At 48.5% G+C, this 18,245-nt stretch overlaps 2 protein-coding genes across 14 annotated transcripts in view; one reads left to right on the top strand and one right to left on the bottom strand.

Moving 5' to 3' along the window:
• The window catches only part of ABLIM2 (actin binding LIM protein family member 2), a 41,924-nt gene extending 36,613 nt beyond the window's left edge, over nucleotides 1-5,311 (bottom strand). For 2 of the 6 annotated variants that reach the window (XR_009156364.1, XR_009156367.1), the window contains exon 1: nucleotides 4,903-5,210. Coding sequence is in view for 1 of the 6 variants with exons in the window: in XM_058193585.1 (XP_058049568.1) it covers nucleotides 4,903-4,921 (19 nt within the window). In the remaining 5 variants the exon portion in view is untranslated. Of the gene's footprint in view, nucleotides 1-4,902 lie in introns of all 6 variants that reach the window. The other 4 variants (XR_009156366.1, XR_009156365.1, XR_009156363.1 and 1 more) reach the window with 4 other exon arrangements.
• SH3TC1 (SH3 domain and tetratricopeptide repeats 1) overlaps nucleotides 1,094-18,245 on the top strand; it is a 32,699-nt gene continuing 15,547 nt past the window's right edge. For 2 of the 8 annotated variants that reach the window (XR_009156359.1, XM_058193574.1), the window contains exons 1-5: nucleotides 2,950-4,252; nucleotides 12,339-12,632; nucleotides 14,082-14,209; nucleotides 15,526-15,631; nucleotides 16,498-16,638. Coding sequence is in view for 6 of the 8 variants with exons in the window: in XM_058193574.1 (XP_058049557.1) it covers nucleotides 4,057-4,252; nucleotides 12,339-12,632; nucleotides 14,082-14,209; nucleotides 15,526-15,631; nucleotides 16,498-16,638 (865 nt within the window). In the remaining 2 variants the exon portion in view is untranslated. The other 6 variants (XM_058193579.1, XR_009156360.1, XM_058193580.1 and 3 more) reach the window with 6 other exon arrangements.

Below are 18,245 nucleotides of genomic sequence, written 5' to 3'. Positions count from 1 at the left end.
TTTTTAATTATCAGCCGTTTAGTAATAGTTTTATTTTAAATTCCTTTAATTGTATATATTCTGTATTTTATTCTGGCTGTACACCGCCCTGAGTCCTTCGGGAGAAGGGCGGTATAAAAATCTAATAAAATAAATAAATAAAATAAAATAAAATGAAAGTAAGATCAATTATAGTTTTCATTTCCTACATAGGGTGTGTAAAGTAAGGAATTTTACATGGAATAAGAAAAGTGCAAAAACCAACATTACTGAAGTGACTAGGAAAGAATTTCAGCAGTGGCTACATATCAAACCCAACTTAATAAAATCCAGATTCAAGCTTTGTGCTCCTTTCTCATCTACTCTTGTGATACGATGGGCCAGAATTAATCCCTATCTTTTGGGGAAGAGGGACAGCGTCTACTTGTCCCCTATTTTTATGACGGTTCAGGTATCAGGCGGTTTACTTGTGAACTTGCTCACACACCCGCTAAGTTGCCTTCCTATCCAAGCCGGATCCTTAAGGGCAGCCCGGCTGATGCTTGAGCTGTGTCTCTCCTACCCATCCAGGCCTTAATTGGATTGCTGTGCTCCTTAGCTGCAAATGTTGTGGATTTAGACCCAGCAGGAGCCCAGAGAGAGGATGTTCTCCTGGGCTAAAATAATGTTGGTAATTATGCAGCAGCAAATCACTTTAAAGAGAATAAAAATGCTCAAAAATAGTTATCTTGGAGACTTAGCCTGCGTTTCACCGAATCCTAGCAGAAGTTCCTAATACATTGTATTTGAGGAAAAGTTCCATTCATTAAGAAATATCTAGACTAGGAAAATTTCACTTCTAACTAGGCTACTAGAGGGAGGGAGGCAAGCCAGGGAGAGGGGACCATGCAGGAGACAGTAAATGGAAGTGCCCTTGCCTTGGTCCTTACATAAACGGGAGTCCTTCAGATACGTAGCAATAGACCAGCTGAAAGGCAAGACACATGGATGGATGGAGGCAGGTGCTTCCCTTGATTTATCTCCCAGCAGTGACCTTAGTGGCCGAAGCGGAGGACAGGAGACCATTCCACCCCCCCCCCATGTGTTCTCATCCTCTTGACCATCATTTTCTCTTAAGGCACCTGGAGCTGATCTCAGGGTCAGAGCATCGGCCGCCAACGGCTTTTGGGAGCCAGTCCTGCAAGCCGACGCGTCTTGCTTTTGTAAATGCAGAACTGGGGCTGCTTGGCGCCAGGGTGCTCCTCTCTTGACAGAAATTAATTCATTCTTTCTTTGAGAACTGAATGCCACCTTTGTCTCTCCTAAAATCAGTACAGGCTTGAGTTCAGTCATTCCAAAGGTGGTAGCCAAAAATCAGGAAGAGGCTTGCAGCCGCTTTTACAACTTTTATTCAACTTTCTGGCTGGCCTTGCAGCGATTTGTAAATCCCTCTGGCTTCATAACTGGGCAGGCAAAACGTATTCAGCCATGGTTTCCTGCTGATTGCTGCACTGATGTCCACTTGTAGAGTATCCTCAGCTCAGTCTGAGTCCATGTGGCCGGATGGTTCAGGTAGCTGCCGGCTGGCAGATTCAACTTTAACTCCATTCATCCTCCAAGAGTTAAGCCCTCTGCCTAGCCTCTTGGCTGCAGTCCAATCTTTGTTGGGCTGGCACTTGTTTTTGTCATTCAGTTCTCCCGGTTGTGACCATTTCTGGTCTAGTCCGTGGCAACACCTACCTCCAGGAGCTCCCCAACTCTGATTTTCTATTTCCTGTTCCCAGCTTCGCAGTTCAACTTCGGAAATTTGGCCTCCACAAGGATGGGGACTGGATGAGCCACCAGGCACTCGAACCTAAATGCCTATTTCAACCGAGGAGGTAACGTCTTTCTTCATCTCTTTCAGTTTCCAAAATCCCAAAAGGCTTTTCACCTGGATTTCTTTGTTCAGAAGCTCTCTGATCTCTTTGCTCTTTTGGTCATCCTCACAATAAGGATAGCATATCAGTAAGTGCTCAGCTTCGAGCCCCAAGTGGGCTGGGTGAAGGGACCTGCCTCCTTGCTAGGTGGGTGACTGTGGATTTTCTTAGCTGCTTTTAATTTTTTCATATGAATCTACTTTTATTTGTATAATAAAATAATTGGTCTTCTGCCCAGAGTTGCTATTAAGATGAGCAGCTAAATGAATGGATTAATTTGGTCACCACAATCTTAAAAAAGATGCTGAGACTCTAGAAAGAGTGCAGAGAAGAGCAACAAAGATGATTAGGGGACTGGAGGCTGAAACATATGAAGAACGGTTGCAGGAATTGGGGATGTCAAGTTTAATGAAAAGAAGGACCAGAGATGACAGAAGGGCAGTCTTCCAATATCTCAGGGGTTGCCCCAAAGAAGAAGGGGTCAACTTATTCTCCAAAGCGAATGAAATCAAGGAGAGAAGCAGCCTAGAACTAAGGAGGAATTTCCTGATAGTTAGAACAATTAATCAGTGGAATGACTTGCCTCCAGAAGTTGTGAATGCTCCAACACTGGAAGCTCTTAAGAAGAGACTGGACAACTATTTGTCTGAAGTAGTGTAGGGCTTCCTGCCTGAGCAGGGGGTTGGACTAGAAGACCTCCAAGGTCCCTTCCAACTCTTTATTCTGTCAAATAAACGAATGAATGAATGAATAAAACAAACCATGGCAACGTCTTCCTCTAATTCTTCCTAGGTCTTTGTGTCCAGATCTTCAACTTCCATGCCTCTGGCTGCCACTGGCATTTCCACAACAGCAGCAGGGATGGTTTCATCAGAGTCCTCACCATTTCTGTCCATCGGCCAGTTCTCTGGCCTCCTAACATTGGACAACTGCCCTGTGTCTCCTCTGGAAGACCCGCCTTTGCCTCTTCTTGTGTCGGGGAGATCCTCAAGTTGCCAAGCTCTCCTCTTTTGTTGATTCTTTTGAGTATTTCCCCATCTCCCTGGATCTTATATCCATTAAACCGACTGGTATCGAGGGAGGGGCGGGGGAAAGGCATGTGTTAGGTTTCTGCAATTGTTTGCACTGTAAAACCGATCTGGAACAGGCAGCAGAGAACTGCAGAGGGAGTATTGCCTGGTGGGATGAGATCCTGAGGCTTTACTCTCCGCTGGCTCTGCTCTCCTCAGAGGGAGCCACGCTCGCTTTTTCATCCTTTGCGTGGTGGCTCCTGTGTGCCAGTTGCAGATCCAGTCACGGTACCTTCTCCCATTAAAGGAACACGAGAAAGAGAAGCTCTCTTAAACAGAGGCGCCTTGCAGTAGGTCAATTAGAAACAAGCCAGGCAGAGCATATGAAGACACTTCCTCTCGTGGCCAAGGATGGTCCGAGATTCCCAGGAGCCAGGATCTCCGGCGCTCTTCTCCTGTCCAGAATGACCTGCTCTGGTCCACGCAAGAGTCCAGGCGGCTATGCACTTCCAATAAATCAACACGCTTGGCTGAAGATGCCCCCACCTGACCTGCTTCAGAGGACAAATGGCTTCTTTGTCGAACCTATTGCTGAAAGACATTATGAGCTCACGCTAAAAGATTTTGACCCATTTTTCCCCCTTCATTTTCTCTTGCCCAACACCTCTTCAGGTGTTTGAAGGGGGCTGTCATAGCCGCCCTCCCACTTCTCAAGGCTAAAGAAGACTCTCCCTTCAGGGATTCCCCTGTTCCAGGCCTCCGGTCATCTCCGATGCTCTCCTCCCAAAGTCATCTCCTCCGGTCATCTCCTTCCTGCTTCTCCTCCCAAAGTCATCTCCTCCGGTCATCTCCTTCCTGCTCCTCTTCTCTGCATCCTTTTGAGATTCTGGTCCTCAGGACATTTCCAACCTAATCCAATCCAAACAGACTGGACCTTTTCCCATTTGGAAACAATCCCTAGGCATCCTGAATCCACAGCCATTTTTCACAGCCCTGTAAGACTAAGGAATCTTTCTGTCAACTATCATTCAGATATCTCTCTGCTGACCCCCAGGTCTCCCCTTCTGCCCCCTCAGCTGCAGCCTCGCTTGGCCCACGGTGGCCAGTCTCAAGTTGGGTGTCCATCTTCCGCTCTCTTGGTTCCCAAACCTAGAAGGCAGAGCAGGGGCATGACGGGGGGGGTTTTTTGGGGGGAGACGCTTTCCTTTTCCATTCTCCCAGCTCAGTTCAAGTTGCCGTCGGTCATTCACGGCCAGAGGGAGCTCCGGCCCCGCCTGCCTTTGGGCTGCTATCAGCAGATCCACCGCCATTCAGGGCCCTGCATTTGCTGCAGCCGAGCAACCCTGAGCGGCATCTGGGCGCCAGGTGAGGCTCCGCAGAACTCCGCTCTCCCAGGCCGAGGACCGCTCCATCCTGAGGGATGCCGGGAGTTGTAGTCCAGAGCCGCTCGAGGGCCACAGCCTCCCGGCACCCGCAGACGGACCCCCTGCGGCCGGCGCGCCTAACCGCCAGGCTCGCCTCTCGGCCGGGGATGAACGCTGCGGCGCTGCCCCAACGGGAAAAGCAAAGGGAGCCGCCAATTGCGGCCGGGAAGGGAGGGGGGCAGCCGGGCTTCCCATCGCTGCGGCACCTGCTCCCCGCAACGCCCCGCCGCCCCCGGACAGACTCGGCTCCTCGCGGAGCCTCCCAAGCCCAGCCCGGTCCGCGGCGCGCGGAAAGCGAGAGCGGGCCGCACCTGGGGCTGGCCAGCGCAGCGGCGGGCGGGCCAGGGGCAGGCGGGGCGGGCGGAGCGCTGGGAGACCCCCCTCCGCCGCCTCCCCTCCGGCCGCCTGCCCTGCCGGAGGGGCCGCGGACTCGGCCTGCCCGCCTTCCCGGGGCCCCGGCGCGCCCGATGCCGCCCTGCCCTCGCCCAGGCCCAGGAGGGGCACGGGGTGCGGGGGCCGCCCAGCCGCCTTCCCGAAGGGGCGGCGCAGGAGCCGCAGTCGGACGTGGCCGCCGGGCAGACCCGCGCCTACCTGCCGTGGCCGAGCTCATCCTGGCCGGCTCGGGCCGCGCCGGGGCTGCCCCTTGCGCCGGCCGGCGGGGCGCGCATCCCCCGACACCTGTTGCGCGGCGGCGGCGGCGGCGGCTCCTCTGCGGAGCTCCTGCGGGCTCCCGCCTCCTCCCTGCGGCTGGCCAGCCGGGCGCGCCGCGGCGCTTGTGCGCGGCTGCGGCTGCCGCTCCTCCGCGCTGTCGATCTCCGGCGCAGAAGGTGGGGCGAGCGGGCGGGCGGGCGGCGGCGGGCAGGGGAGTCGGCGTCAGCAGCCAGTCGCGGTCCCGCTCCGCCGGGCGCCGGCGCCTCTGCGGAGCCTCTGGGCTGGGTGCCAGTTGGCCCCGCCGCAGATGGCAGACGCGGCGGAGGGACCCGGTCGCCCGCCACCTCGCTCACCCCCCCCTCCCGCAGACCCAGGCAGACAGCAGCGCCTGCCTGGCGGGGAAGGTCCGGGGCCCGGCGGGGGCGCTGCCTGTGGCCAGTGGCCTCCTAACCTGGGTTTGGGGTGGGGGACACACACATTGCGATGCCCCCCCCCCGCCCGGGAGAAAAAGGTGTAGCTGGACGTTGCGGGTGGGGCGCGGGGCGCGGTGAGCTTCAGCTTCACCTTGGGCTCTTCAGGGAGGGGGGGGGGAGGTCTCATTGCGCGGACTTGGACGGGCTGCTGCGCGTCTCTTGAGGGGCGTCCAGGCAGCTTCTGGGGCGGACGGAGGGCACCACGATCCGGGCTGGGAGTGGAGGCGGTTTCCGGTGCCCGGGCTCGGCTAAAGATCGCGGACGGGAAGGAACCGAGAGCAGCCCCGCCAACCGCCCCCGTCCCGCCCGCAGCCGCCCGGGGTCTCCAGGCTGCTCCGGCCTTCTAGGGAGACCCACTCCCGCGGAAACGGCCGTGGCTCCCCATCCATAAAACAAGGGTGGAAGACCCCCGTCGCCTCCGAAGAGGGGCTCTCCAGCTCCGTGTTTCAGGCTCGGAGGGGTTGGGCCCTCCCGGCTTCCAGGATAAAGGGGGCTATTCCAAAGAGGGGGGGCTGGTTTAGGATTCCCTCTCCTGGCACCTGTGTGTGTGTGTGTAGTGGTGGCTCATCTGCCTAGGACATTTTTATGGCTCTTTTTTGATGGTTAGTATTTTTTTTATCCAAATAATACAGAAACAAATCAAAATGTAGAAAACTGCAGGTTTTAATAACAATGATAATTATCACAACAGTAAAGCTATTTTTATTATTTTTTCCATAATTTCTATAATAAAATAGTCCTTGACTTACAGCTGTTCACTTAGTGACCATTTAAAGTAGTGACCGTATGTTATGTCCCCCAGTTATGTTACCACATTTTGAGAGTGGCGTCCAGGCTGCATGTATGGCCATCAGGTGGTCCTGTAACACCCACTTTAAGACAGTTTTGTCAAAAAACAGGATTTTTTCAACAAAACCGGCCTATAACGAACCCTTGGTCCTCTTAATGCCTGAGACATTTTGCTTAACAACTGTGGCAGTTGTTTTACAACTGCCTCAAAAAAGGTTGCAAAATTGGTGGCTGATTCGATTTATGACCGTCACGACCTATGACTAGTATGCATACTCCATTATGTTCACAATACGAGGACTCTGCAAAGTTGCAGAATGGAATTCTATGCATTCCTGCTGTGTTTGTCCACCCAGACGGAGGATTTCAACTTCCCAAATTCTGCGAACTGAAGTCCAGAGTCTGAAAGTCACCAAGATTGAGAAACTTTCGTATATAAATGCAAAAAAGAATAATAAACAGTCCAGTAAAGGTGGAATTCATCCCAATTCAAAGGCCAGATAAAAATCAAATTGAAAGATATCCAATCCTTTCAACAGTCAAGATAGATTCCTTGGAAGCACGACACTTCTTATTGCAGGGGGAAAAAAATAATTGTTTCCCATTTGCTAAACAAATGCTGCTTTTCTCTTGACTCTTCTTCATGTGGCACTCAAAGGTCTAAAGGGCAGCAAGTCACTCCTTGAGGAATGATTAATGGGCTTCATTTTCTGGCTTGTGAAGTCCAGAGTCACAAGGGTGCCCTCAAAGCATCCCCCCCATTTTTACATACACCATAAAAATTTCAGTCTTGTGAGATTCATTGGGACCCTGTGTCCCCTCACCCACCCTGACAGGTTCCTGTAGACGATGTCATTGTTTTCTTTAAATGAACTTGTTCAGCTAATTAAACAAGAAAGGACAAAAGAAGGTAGAAATGGAATATTTAAAATTAACAAGCAGCTGAATTCTTGCTGAAAAAAAGCCCCAAATCCATATTTAGGCTTTGTGGTCAGGTGGATTTTCTTGCTTAGTTCCTGGGGCTTTTCTTCGAGTTCCGGATGGAGATCGAAACAGTCAGAATGGCAGCCACAACCACAGAACTGAAACCTGGTTTCTTTTTTTTTTTGGGTGTGTGTGTGTGTGTGTATAATTTTATTAAACACTTCATTAAAGAAACCAATTCCAATTAATATAAAGTGAGAAAAAAGGCAGAAGAAATCAAAGAGAAAGCTAAAAATGCAAAGAAAGGGAACAAGAAAAAAATATTTCTTTTCTCATCTTACTTTACTTTGCGCCAATTGAGTTGGGCTTTCATTTGCTCCCCTGAAGGAACCCTTTGGTGGTTTCCCATCTTGGGTGGGGGCCAGAAGCATAAAGTGAAGCCACAATTAAACTGCCAAATTTGCACCGTCCACACAGCTGTAAGGGAGGAGCGGATGGAACATGGATCCACCTTACATCCTCCCGATGTAAAAAGAATTCACACATACCTCCAATCCCAATCGCTGGTCTCAGAAATTATCTAGTTGTTTTAAACAAATTACCTGACTTCCTTCAGGGACCTTGTACCTGAAACTCAGGTAAGGTTCCCTTGTTGAGGTGACCCCAAAAGCACTGAAAGAGCTGAGGGCCTGATTAGCCAGTGGGATTCCTTGGACAGTGGAGGTACTGCCAGCTTCCTTAGCCCTTTCTGCTAAAATAGTAGCAGTCAGAATGGTGGACAAGAAGGCAACCTTCACAGCCTGAAAAACAGCTGTTGGGAGCTATGCACGGGGTGAATTCAGATAAATGGTGCTCAGTCCAGGAAGCAAATACACAAGATGTCAGGACTGGCCTTTTGGAGGTCCCCACCTGGCCCTTTAAATTGAGACTTCCTGGCCTCTTTATTGGCTGAAACCACCCATAACTGTATTTATTCTATTAAATTGCTTTGCTTTTTCCCACCTCAGCTTCTGGAAGGTTTCTGGTTTGTTTCTGGGATCTAGTGGTAGAACTACAATTGGCCCCAAAAGACCCCAGAAAGAGGCATTAACTCTTTCAAGGTAAGAGGCTCTAGCATTTTTCAATGACCGTCTCTGAGATGGGCTTGAGTTAAACCTTTTCCTGACTCCGGACTTGTTTTTCAGATTGTAGCTATTACAACCTAGAAGTTGAAGGTCCCTCCCACCCCGTTTTGAAATCATTTTTACTTTGTAGCATTTTTTTACTAGAAAAAAGAATACAGAGGAATTAAAACAAGCTAACATTGATTGACAGTAGGGAATTGAAGAAATATTTCAGTTACACTTTTTATCATTTTGGAGACAAAAGCCTTAAACTTGGTTATCTGCTTTTCTAATTCAAATAATTGTATAGTGGTGAGACAAAGATGCAGCCATCCAACCAGTAAGCCATCATAGTTCTGTGTGGACCTGCATTCTAATCCTGGGTTAATTGTGGGAATGCCAGTCGAGCCAGGCACCTGCTTCCCTTCAGCTGTTGCTGTTGTGAGTTTCTGATCCTTGGGTGTTGTTCATTTGTTTGTGGATGGCAGAGATTCCCCAAACTTTTACTAGGCGAAAAAAATACGTTTTGCTTGCTATCTTCTGTTAGGCTGGAAAGATTTGTGAAGTGTCAGAAAGACAGTTTATAAAATTACTGAGAGCTTCTTGCTACTGAAGGAGAGAGATTAAAAATACTGCTTTGAATGCCTACATAAGGATATACAGTTAAATGTAAGCTAATACCGATGACTACTTATACTCGTAGCCTTGTACCAAAAGCAAAACTGGATCTGCTAATTAAATTGGCCTGGACTCATAACCCCAGTTGACCATGTTGAGTTGACTATATACTGTCCAATTGACATTGGCTCTTAGCCTCCACATAGATAGGTTCCTCTAAGATGGTCAGGCCCCAGCCAGGCCCCTCAGGCCTCCCGAAAGTGCATGGCAGTCATGGCTGCTATGATCAACTTGGTGGATTGCAAATCTGCCTGCCAAGTAAAGGATTTTGCATTTGTTTCTGATAAATTTTGATCTGTTGTTCTCTGACCCACTCAAAACCATGTTACAATTTGCCTCTGTCTGTCCCCTGGAGGATGAGCTGAGCCCAACGACTGAGGGTTACCCTTCCCACCTATTTCCCCATCCCCCATGTCCATTAACAGAGCCATGGCCTTGTTGTACAACTGGCTCTCCCCCTCCCCTTGGTGAGGGTCACTGAGGAGACTTTGGGAGCAGCTGGGATCCGCCTCACAGACCTGTTTTCTGGCCGATATCTCACTGGCTTGCTAGCAAGAGCCGAGGGGCTCCTTTTCAGCAAAAAAATCACCATCTCCACATTTGAATGGGAATTCAGAGCCATAATGGACACTGTTCCCAACCACTCCACTGCCAGAATTTGTGCAGAGGTGGGACTTAAGTGCTCTTCAAGTGCTGCTCTTCTTAAATATAGATAGAGCCAGGCGCTGCATTTGAACAGGAGGGGAGCCACGATCCCTTTGGCTGGACATGTCCAGCTCTCTGCTCCACCCCCAGCCCACCCCCAGATCCTCAACATTAAGACTAAAAGATAAAGAAGAGTCTGTGTATTTCAAGACATGGGGAAGATTTTATATATGGTTAGAAAAGAAATATGGATAAAAGGTGATAGTCTAATAAACTAAATATAGTAAGAGTAAATGAGAGAAGAGACAGAAAAGGAATAGAAACTCAGATGACACCTGAGTAGATGGAAAGTGGGGGGGGAGAAAGGAAAAAATGCTATTACATAAATGTACAACAACGATGATACATATGAAGTTAGCTAAATGGTAAAGAAATTGAAAAGAAAGTATATATGAATAGAAAATTGGGGCTGCTCAAATACCAATAAGGAAAATATTGAATTAAAAATGAAAACAACAAGGGAGAGAGAATGGAAAGAAGAGTAGAGGGAAGATGAGAAGGGAGAAGGGGAGAGAGGAACAGAAGAAAGGGAAAAGGAGGGGAGGAAAGGAAAGGAAGGAGAAAAAAGAGTAGGAGAGAAGGTTAAAAAGGGGGGAAGGAGTGAGGAGTGCAGGATGGGAAGGGGAAGGAGAGAAGAGGAAGGAGAGGAGGAAAGAAGAAAGTAGAAAAGGAAGAATGGAGGGAAGGGAAAGAGAGAAGAAGGGAGAAGAATTGGTAGAAGAGCAGCCTCGAATATATATATAATTTTTTTTCTTAGGATGATGAATTAAAATGAAAATGTAAAGAGTTTATATATGATTAGCAATAGATAAGAGACTGGACATTCATAATATGTTTATGTGAAATAAAATAAAAAACTTTAAAAAAGAAGAAGAAGATGGTGTACAAACTGCAGAGGATCCAGCCAAGCGGGCAGTGTAATAAAGCAGGAAACAGGTCGGTCCTAAAGGAAACAATGAAGGGAAGTGCTACAGGCCCCCATCCCACCCGCCCTGTATCCACAGCTTCCTTTCAGAGAGATTCAAAACATCAGACCTACCAAAAAAGAATTTGGAAAGGGAGGGATTGTGTTTTTGTGTGCAGCAAAATCAAATCTGGGCATCTGGAAGGAGAACATTGTGCACCATCAAATGGTCTGACAAAAAAGTCTATTTAAAATGCTGCTATGGCGCTTTTCTGTTCCAGAAGTGCTGAAGGCTGCTTTTCAAATTAAAATGGATTTAGTTACTGTTTATAAAACAAACTGTAGACATGATAGTAAGAGAACATGTTTGAAAAGCCCTTAAGAAGATTAGACAACCAGGTGTGTGAGACTCTGAACTGGAAATGCAGAGGCATGAGGGTCGATGAGCCTCAGGCGGTGAAGAATCCCCCCAAATAGGAGAAGCCTTTGAAAAATTGTGTTTCTGCATGGCTGGTATTGATCTCTTGGTGTTGATGTCCACCTCATGGGACCTCAACACCCATGAGCTGTTGAAAAGTGGGGAAAAGAGATTCTGAATTCACACGGGCCCCGCAGTTTGGGTGGTGAGACCTACTTTGAGCAAGGCCTGCCTTAAGGAAGAGACTGTGAAGATTAACAGAGCCTGTTAAAGGTCAACGTGCTGTGTTTGCAAAAAGGGCTGATTAGCCCACAGCCAGCAGGAAAAGAAAGTGTGTGTGTGAATCCGGCGGGGGATGAGCTGGGAGCCCAAACAGGAAGGGAAAGATCAGCACTTTTGGAGAGGCAGAGTGAAAACTGGAGAGAGGAAGACAAGAAGGAGGTAGGCGCCTGCTAAGTTGGCTTTTCGTATGTTTCAGGTTTTATTTCACTCCCTGCACTATGAGCAAGACTTTAGGGGCGATCCTGAGCAAGGAGGGAGGAAGAGTCTTTTGCAGGAATGCCAGAAAGGCTGTAGACGCACCTGCCCGCCCTTGGACCACCGGGGCGGCCCAGGGCCATTTGGGGAAAGGGGCACCTGCCCTTCCCCAAAGGCATCTTCAGTTTGAGTGGCTGAGAAAAGGTGGGTGGGGCCTTTTCGTAAGGAGGGGCGGGGCCTTGTGCTGTACAACCTTCCCTGCCCTTTCCTCCCAGCTGGCCCTTAAGAAGTCCTTTGCAAGGCCCAGAAGGAAGAGGGCCGAGGAGCACCAGCTGGGTTAGATGCGGGCATCTGGGAAGCACAAAACTTCCCTCTCCATCTGGCAACCACCCCAAGCAAGCATTCCTCCCATGGCAACCAACGGGCAGGGAGGAATCTTGCTCCATGCTGGTCCTTTTCCTTCCAACTTCATCATCGCAGCTGCAGAGGTTCTGCTGTTCTGGGAAAGTCTTCTGATCCCAGGCAGATCTCCCATCTTTTTAGAAAAGAAATCAAGAGGCAGCCTTGGTACAAACATTTCTCAAGATCCAGGGTCTCTCTTTCGGTAGAGCCGGTGTCCAGATTTGTTCCTTCATCAGATCTATCAGAAATGGAGATCTGTCCATGGGGATTGTGCAGAACTGCTAAACGGGAATGAAGAAAGTGAACTCCTTTTCCCGTTCAACTGATGAATCTCGGGGGCTCCAGAAACATCCCATGCGCGAACTCGTTGTAATCTGGTAGCCTGATAGTCTTACTAGGCAGCTGGGGGTGAAACGGGGCTGAGAAGAAATGCCAAAGTCCAGCCAGCATGGGGGTCCTAGCAAAGGGGACATTTTAACCAAAGACGGTTTGTTGCCATGTAGGCCTCGTGCGACCGGATGTTTCTGCTGCCCATCTGGAAAACATGGAGCCCTCAGGAGCAGCAGCAGAAGCCGGGAGGAGCCCCGAAGCCACCACGTCTGACGTTGTCCCCCAGGAAAGGCCTCCCCTCAGCTTTCCCCTCGGCCCTGGAGCGGGGCAGACCCCGAGCTGGGAAAAAGAAGAACCTGAGCTCCTGGGACAGTGGGACCCCAGACAGATGTGTCCACCGCCCCACACAAATGTCCTGCCATCTCCAGCGGGGAAGGAGGCAGCTACAGTGCAGCAGCCACAAAAAGGTAATGGGTGCGCGACATCCTTCCAGCTTCCCTTTGACGTTTGAATGGGTTTCTTCCAGGGGTGAAATTCAGAATTTTTCCCTACCGGTTCTGTGGGTGTGGCTTGATGGGTGTGGCAGGGGAAGGCTATTGCAAAATCTCCATTCCCACCCCACCCTGGGCCCAGCCAGAGGTGGTACTTGCCAGTTCTCCGAACTACTCAAAATTTCCGCTACCGGTTCTCCAGAACTTGTCAGAACCTGCTGGATTTCACCCCTGGTTTCTTCTCTGGACTGCAAAGATCATACTAAACTTTGGGGTTGCTCCCTCCACCCCTCTCCTCTCAATATGATCTCTGGCTGGCCAGAGTGAAAGTTTGTGATCTCATTTTCTGACACGGAATAACTGTTAACTAGTACTGAATAACTAGTTTGAGATGCCAATGCTTTTGTGATTCAGCAACTCACAATCTGCTGAATTAAAATCTGCTGCAGGGCATGATTCATATGACTCTGGGCTCCATGGCTCACAGCAAAGAAAGATGGGTATCAGCTAAAGTAATACCTAAACTCAGGTAACAATAAACATGGATAAATACTTTTATCCTATGTAACGGGAATGGTATTTAAATGTTTACTAAGGTTTGTCTTTTATTTTTGGGTTGATCCCTTGTCTTTCTACCCTGGAAGCACTCGAAGCTACAAATACAATTTATGACAAAAGGAGAATATTTAATTAAATATTCAGAAGGGAATAAATTCTGCTGCGGAGATTAAGTTCCTCCAAGGATGGAAAAGTGAAGCTCTAAGGTGCAGTTTTAGTGCTAGGGGAAGGGGGTCAAGCAGCCCTCGGGGGGTGGGGGGTGGGGGGGGTAGTCAGAGCTTGGGGGAAGGTCTTTATTCCTCTTGCTGGCAACCTGGGGCTCTGCTGGGCAGCACTTTGGACCCAGCCTCATCCACGGAAGGACCATCAGATGAGGAAAGCAATGCCATGGAGGTCAGGAGTAGGTTGATTGGAGCAGCTCCAGAGGCAGAGAGAATCAGGTCTGAAAGAGCTTCCCCTCCCTCCCTCTCTCCCTCCCTCCTCTTGGGAACTGGGGAGGGGCTCGTCCGAGTTGCTTCCTCAAGTGGGTTTCTTGGCTGGGGCTTATCTGGTCATTGCCCTGCTAGTGGCCCTCTACAGCAAGGGACCTCCTGCTCTCCTTCGCTGGACAGGTTTTCACTGTATTACTTCTTTCAGGAAAAGTAGTGGTTATTTCATTTGCACGCTTTCTGACTTTTTGCAATGCAAAGTGAAATTTCCTTGCTCACACCTGAGCCCCGCAGCTGCCCCAAAGAAGAGAAGTGGAGATGGAGTCTTGGCCCCAGCAGACCAGGAAGCACCTCCGCCCTCAACTGGGAGACGGTAAAAGGAAAACTGAACGGCTGTTCCTGGGGACGCTTCCATTAACCATAAACCTGGTATTTTCAGCTCTCTTCCTGAAGATAACCCTGATCAGACGAAGGACGGGCCTTCCCGATTCTCAGCTGCAGAAGTATCTGCAGGGAAGACTCCGTCTCCTGGAGAACGACAGCCAACCGGCCGTGGCGGTTTTTAGTGTAAGTTTGTAAAGGTGGGATGAAAGTCAGCCTTTGTCTTACGGACTCCATCCAATTCCCAGGGTGGGGTGGAGAGGAGAAGGGACATCTCTGCCACGAATTTCCTCCTTGTGATAGGAGGTGCCTCTGGGGCCTCTTCTGCCACGAGTCCGAAGTTCTCCTGAATGTGTGGCAGCTGCAGGCAGGGAGGCAGTTGGGGGCCCTCGCTGGTCCCCCTGTGTGTGCTTGGAAAGAGCCACATGGGAAGGAAACCCCCCTGGAGCCAAAGGCTCTTCCCAAATTTGGGATCCTAGAACCTTTGGCTGCGAGATCAGTGGCCGTGGACCTCCTGAACTGTGGAAAAAAAACCTTTCTTCTTGATATCCCGACCCCGTCTTCTCTCTTCTCTCCTAAAGATATTTAGAGGTAGTTTTGTCTCACAAGATTCTGTAGAGCGCTTTATATGGAGGTCAGTCTCCGTTTCTGTATATGTGCCTTAACCCATTCAGAATATAAACATAATATTTTTAAGGTGTAACATAATGGAATAATGATTACCAAACTTAATCATGTGAAGTGTTAATACCACTATATAATGCCTTGGTAAGGCCACATTTGGAATATTGCATTCAGCTTTGGTCGCCACAATGTAAAAAAGATGCTGAGATTCTAGAAAGAGTGCAGAGAAGAGCAACGAAGATTATTAGGGGACTGGAGGCTAAAACATATGAAGAACGGTTGCAGGAACTGGGCATGTCTAGTTTAATGAAAAGAAGGACTAGGGGAGACATGATGGCAGTCTTCCAATATCTCAGGGGTTGCCACAAAGAAGAGGGAGTCAAGCTATTCTCCAAAGCACCTGAAGGCAGGAGAAGAAGGAATAAATGGAAACTAATCAAGGAGAGAAGCAACCTAGAACTAAGGAGAAATTTCCTGACAGTCAGAACAATTAATAAGTGGAACGACTTGCCTTCAGAAGTTGTGAATGCTCCAACACTGGAAATTTTTAAGAAAATGTTGGATAGCCATTTGTCTGAAGTAGTGTAGGGTTTCCTGCCTGGGCAGGGGGTTGGACTAGAAGACCTCCATGGTCCATCCAACTCTGTTATTATTATTAAATACTTTGAAGAGCAGGTGTAACTGGGCCAGGGAAAGGCAGAAATTAGTAGCAAAAATCTATTTCCGTTTTTGGTCAGTCATATTTGTGCCGTTTTTCAAGAGGGAACAAAGGTGTAGTGCAGAATCAGGCTGCCACTAAGGCTTTCTTGTATTTAAACGCAAAAGTTTTCTAGTTTTGTTCCCAGAAGAAATGCCTGGTTCCCTTTTGTCTTTCTCAGGAGTTGTCGGCCAGATTGCTGTCCATCCACAGTGAAGGACATCTCATCGCCATCACATTTTGGACCTTGGAGGAAATCTGGAAGTTTATAACTTACTATTCTCTTGGTAAAGCAACGTATCAGAAGATTTGGCATTTTGGTGGCTGTTGGTGCTCTGAAAATTAAGACATTGCTTAAGAAATACAAATTTAAAGATCCCGTTTTAAGCGTTGTGTACGATTGAGCTTCACTTAATTGCACTCTAAGGCTTTTCGTGAGAAGAGTTTTGGAATCCAGAATTATTCAGACTGGACCCACCTCCCTGAGTCCAAGATCTAACTGTGGTTTAAGATAAGTCTGTTCGGCTCTACTGCACTGGCTGCTGCTGCTCTTCTTCCTTTCGAGTCTTCAACTTCTGAGCCAAGAAAAAATGACTGATAGAATTCCTAGGGTTGTGAAACTGATCTTCCCCGCTTATTCCTTCCCCACCCAAGGACAGTTTCAGGAATATAAAACCTGTTTTGTTCCACCACAAAGGCAAATAACGGGGGTGGTGGTGGAACGCAACACGGCCATAGCTACCATCTGCCAGGTCCATCCTGGGGGGAGTTTTAGCTGCTTGAAGGACCAGGAAAGGGAGCTTCTGTTCAGAGGTAGGGAAGGGCCTCAGTTTAGGGACTGAGACCCTCAGGAACTCACTGTATTCAGGTTGAAATGATCAAAATCAGAAATTGCAACAATTGTCAAAACAAGGAAGTTTCGCTCTCCAATCTGTATTGGAGATCGAAGGATCCTTTTTGCCCCACTGCTCTGCCTCTCTTCTTTTCTTCTTGAACCTGGGATGGATTACGGGTAGAAATACTCCGAAGGTCAGAGAGTTTTGGGTACCTTGTCAAAAGCTGTGGTACTTCGAGGAAAGATATGCTTCAAATTAATGCTGCTAGTTCTTAAAGAATAGGCCATGTTGGATAATACGAAAAATGCTTTTGACAGGTTTTTTAAATCCCTGCCTGGAGACTCTGTTGCTGGATGACTCTTTGTGGCTCTCTTCACCAGAAGAAACTGCTGGAATTGAGGTCCTCTTAGATGAAAATTGTCTCCATCGGGTCTACAGAGGACTCTTAATCCAAGAAGGTACCTGGGGTTCTACCTGCACTTGCAAAACAGTATTTAGCACCTGCTGAACTGAAGGAGATGCGAGCAGAAGCTTTGGGCCCTGCTCCAGTTCAGTAATGTTCTGAGGAAAAAGTGACGTCAAATAAAGACAAAATAAGAGGTTCCGTTGGTTGGAAGGGAATTGGATTTGGAGACAGAGGCGCCTCTGCTCTGGCTGGGATCACACTTCTGCCTGCCTGCCTGCCTGTTTCTCTCTCTCTCTCTGTCTGTCTGTCTCCTCCTCTGTGCCAAGACTCGGAACTGGTGTTTGGGTGGAGAGGCATATTTGAGGAGTAGCAGCAGGGGTGAAATCGGAGGTGAAATGTAAAATTTTTTACTACTGGTTCTGTGGGCGTGGCTTGGTGGGAGGGTAATGTGACTGGGTGGGCATGGCCAACTTTTTTTTTTTTTACTTTTAAAAGCATTTTTTCTACCACCTCTTTGGCCGAAAAGGTTGTTGAAAAAAATGTTCTTAAAAGGCTTCTCTGACAATCCCAGCTGAGTTGCCTGATTATCAGAACCCTTTAAAAGCATTTTTTCTACAACCTCTTCGGCCGAAGAGATTGTAAAAAAAATGCTTTTAAAGGGTTCTGATGATCCCAGCTGAGTTGCCTAATCATCAGAGGCTTTTTTTTTTACTTTTAAAAGCGTTTTTTTGGCTGAAGAAAAAATGCTTTTAAAAGTAAAAAAAAAAGCTCTGATGATCGCGTGGCTCAGCTGGCCATGGTTCGGGGGGGGGGGGAGAGACTTTTGCTACCGGTTCTCTGAACCACCCGCAGCTACCACTACCTGATCGGGTGATCTGGTCCAAACCGGGAGCATTTCACCCCTGGGTGAAATGCTACTGGTTTGGCCCGGTAGTGGTAGTGTCGGGTGGTTCGGAGAACTGGTAGTGTTCTGCCCACCCACCCGGTCGTCATTACTTCCTGTTTTTTTTACCCTCTGCACATGCATAGAAGGCCTTGCGCATGCGCAGAGGGTCCAGAATGTGCACGTGATGTGCGTGTGGAGCACGCACGCACACGTAGAGTGCGTACTTCCAAACCAGTAGGGAAGGTAAGTAGATTTCACCCCTGAATTGCATTCACACGTGGTTAGATTTGGCAACAATTACCTGCAGCTTAGTTACACCCTGTCTTAACTATGAGAGTATGCTCTTTGTGATGCTAACTTGGAGACTCAAAAAATGTCTCCAGAAATTGTAATTAGCACAAAATATAGACGGGCTGCTAATCAGTGAAAAGTACAGGGAATCCACCGGATGGTGGGGGAGGGGGGCTGTTGATCTGCCTTCATCCTCTCCCCCCCCACACACACATATTCCACTGCGAAGAATAAGGATTTAGTTATACAAGATTCTCTCCAGTCTTTTTCAACTTCCATCTTGCAATTGAGGCCAGTCTTTCTGGCTAAAAAAAACTGAGGAAAAATCCCTCCCGAGTATTCAAAATCTTTGCCCCTAAAACATTTAACGGGGAGCTGTTTTTTCCCCCTTCTGTCGGCACTTTCCTTCTCCATCTCCAGAGTGGAGCTGCAAACAGGAAAAGGAAAAAGCTTCATTCCTGCCACTAAAAAAGCTGCTGGCT

Source organism: Ahaetulla prasina, chromosome 8, assembly GCF_028640845.1.
Source record: "Ahaetulla prasina isolate Xishuangbanna chromosome 8, ASM2864084v1, whole genome shotgun sequence".
Classification (NCBI taxonomy): domain Eukaryota; kingdom Metazoa; phylum Chordata; class Lepidosauria; order Squamata; family Colubridae; genus Ahaetulla; species Ahaetulla prasina.
Note: the sequence above shows the minus strand (reverse complement) of the source record. Positions and strands in the feature narration are given on the sequence as shown.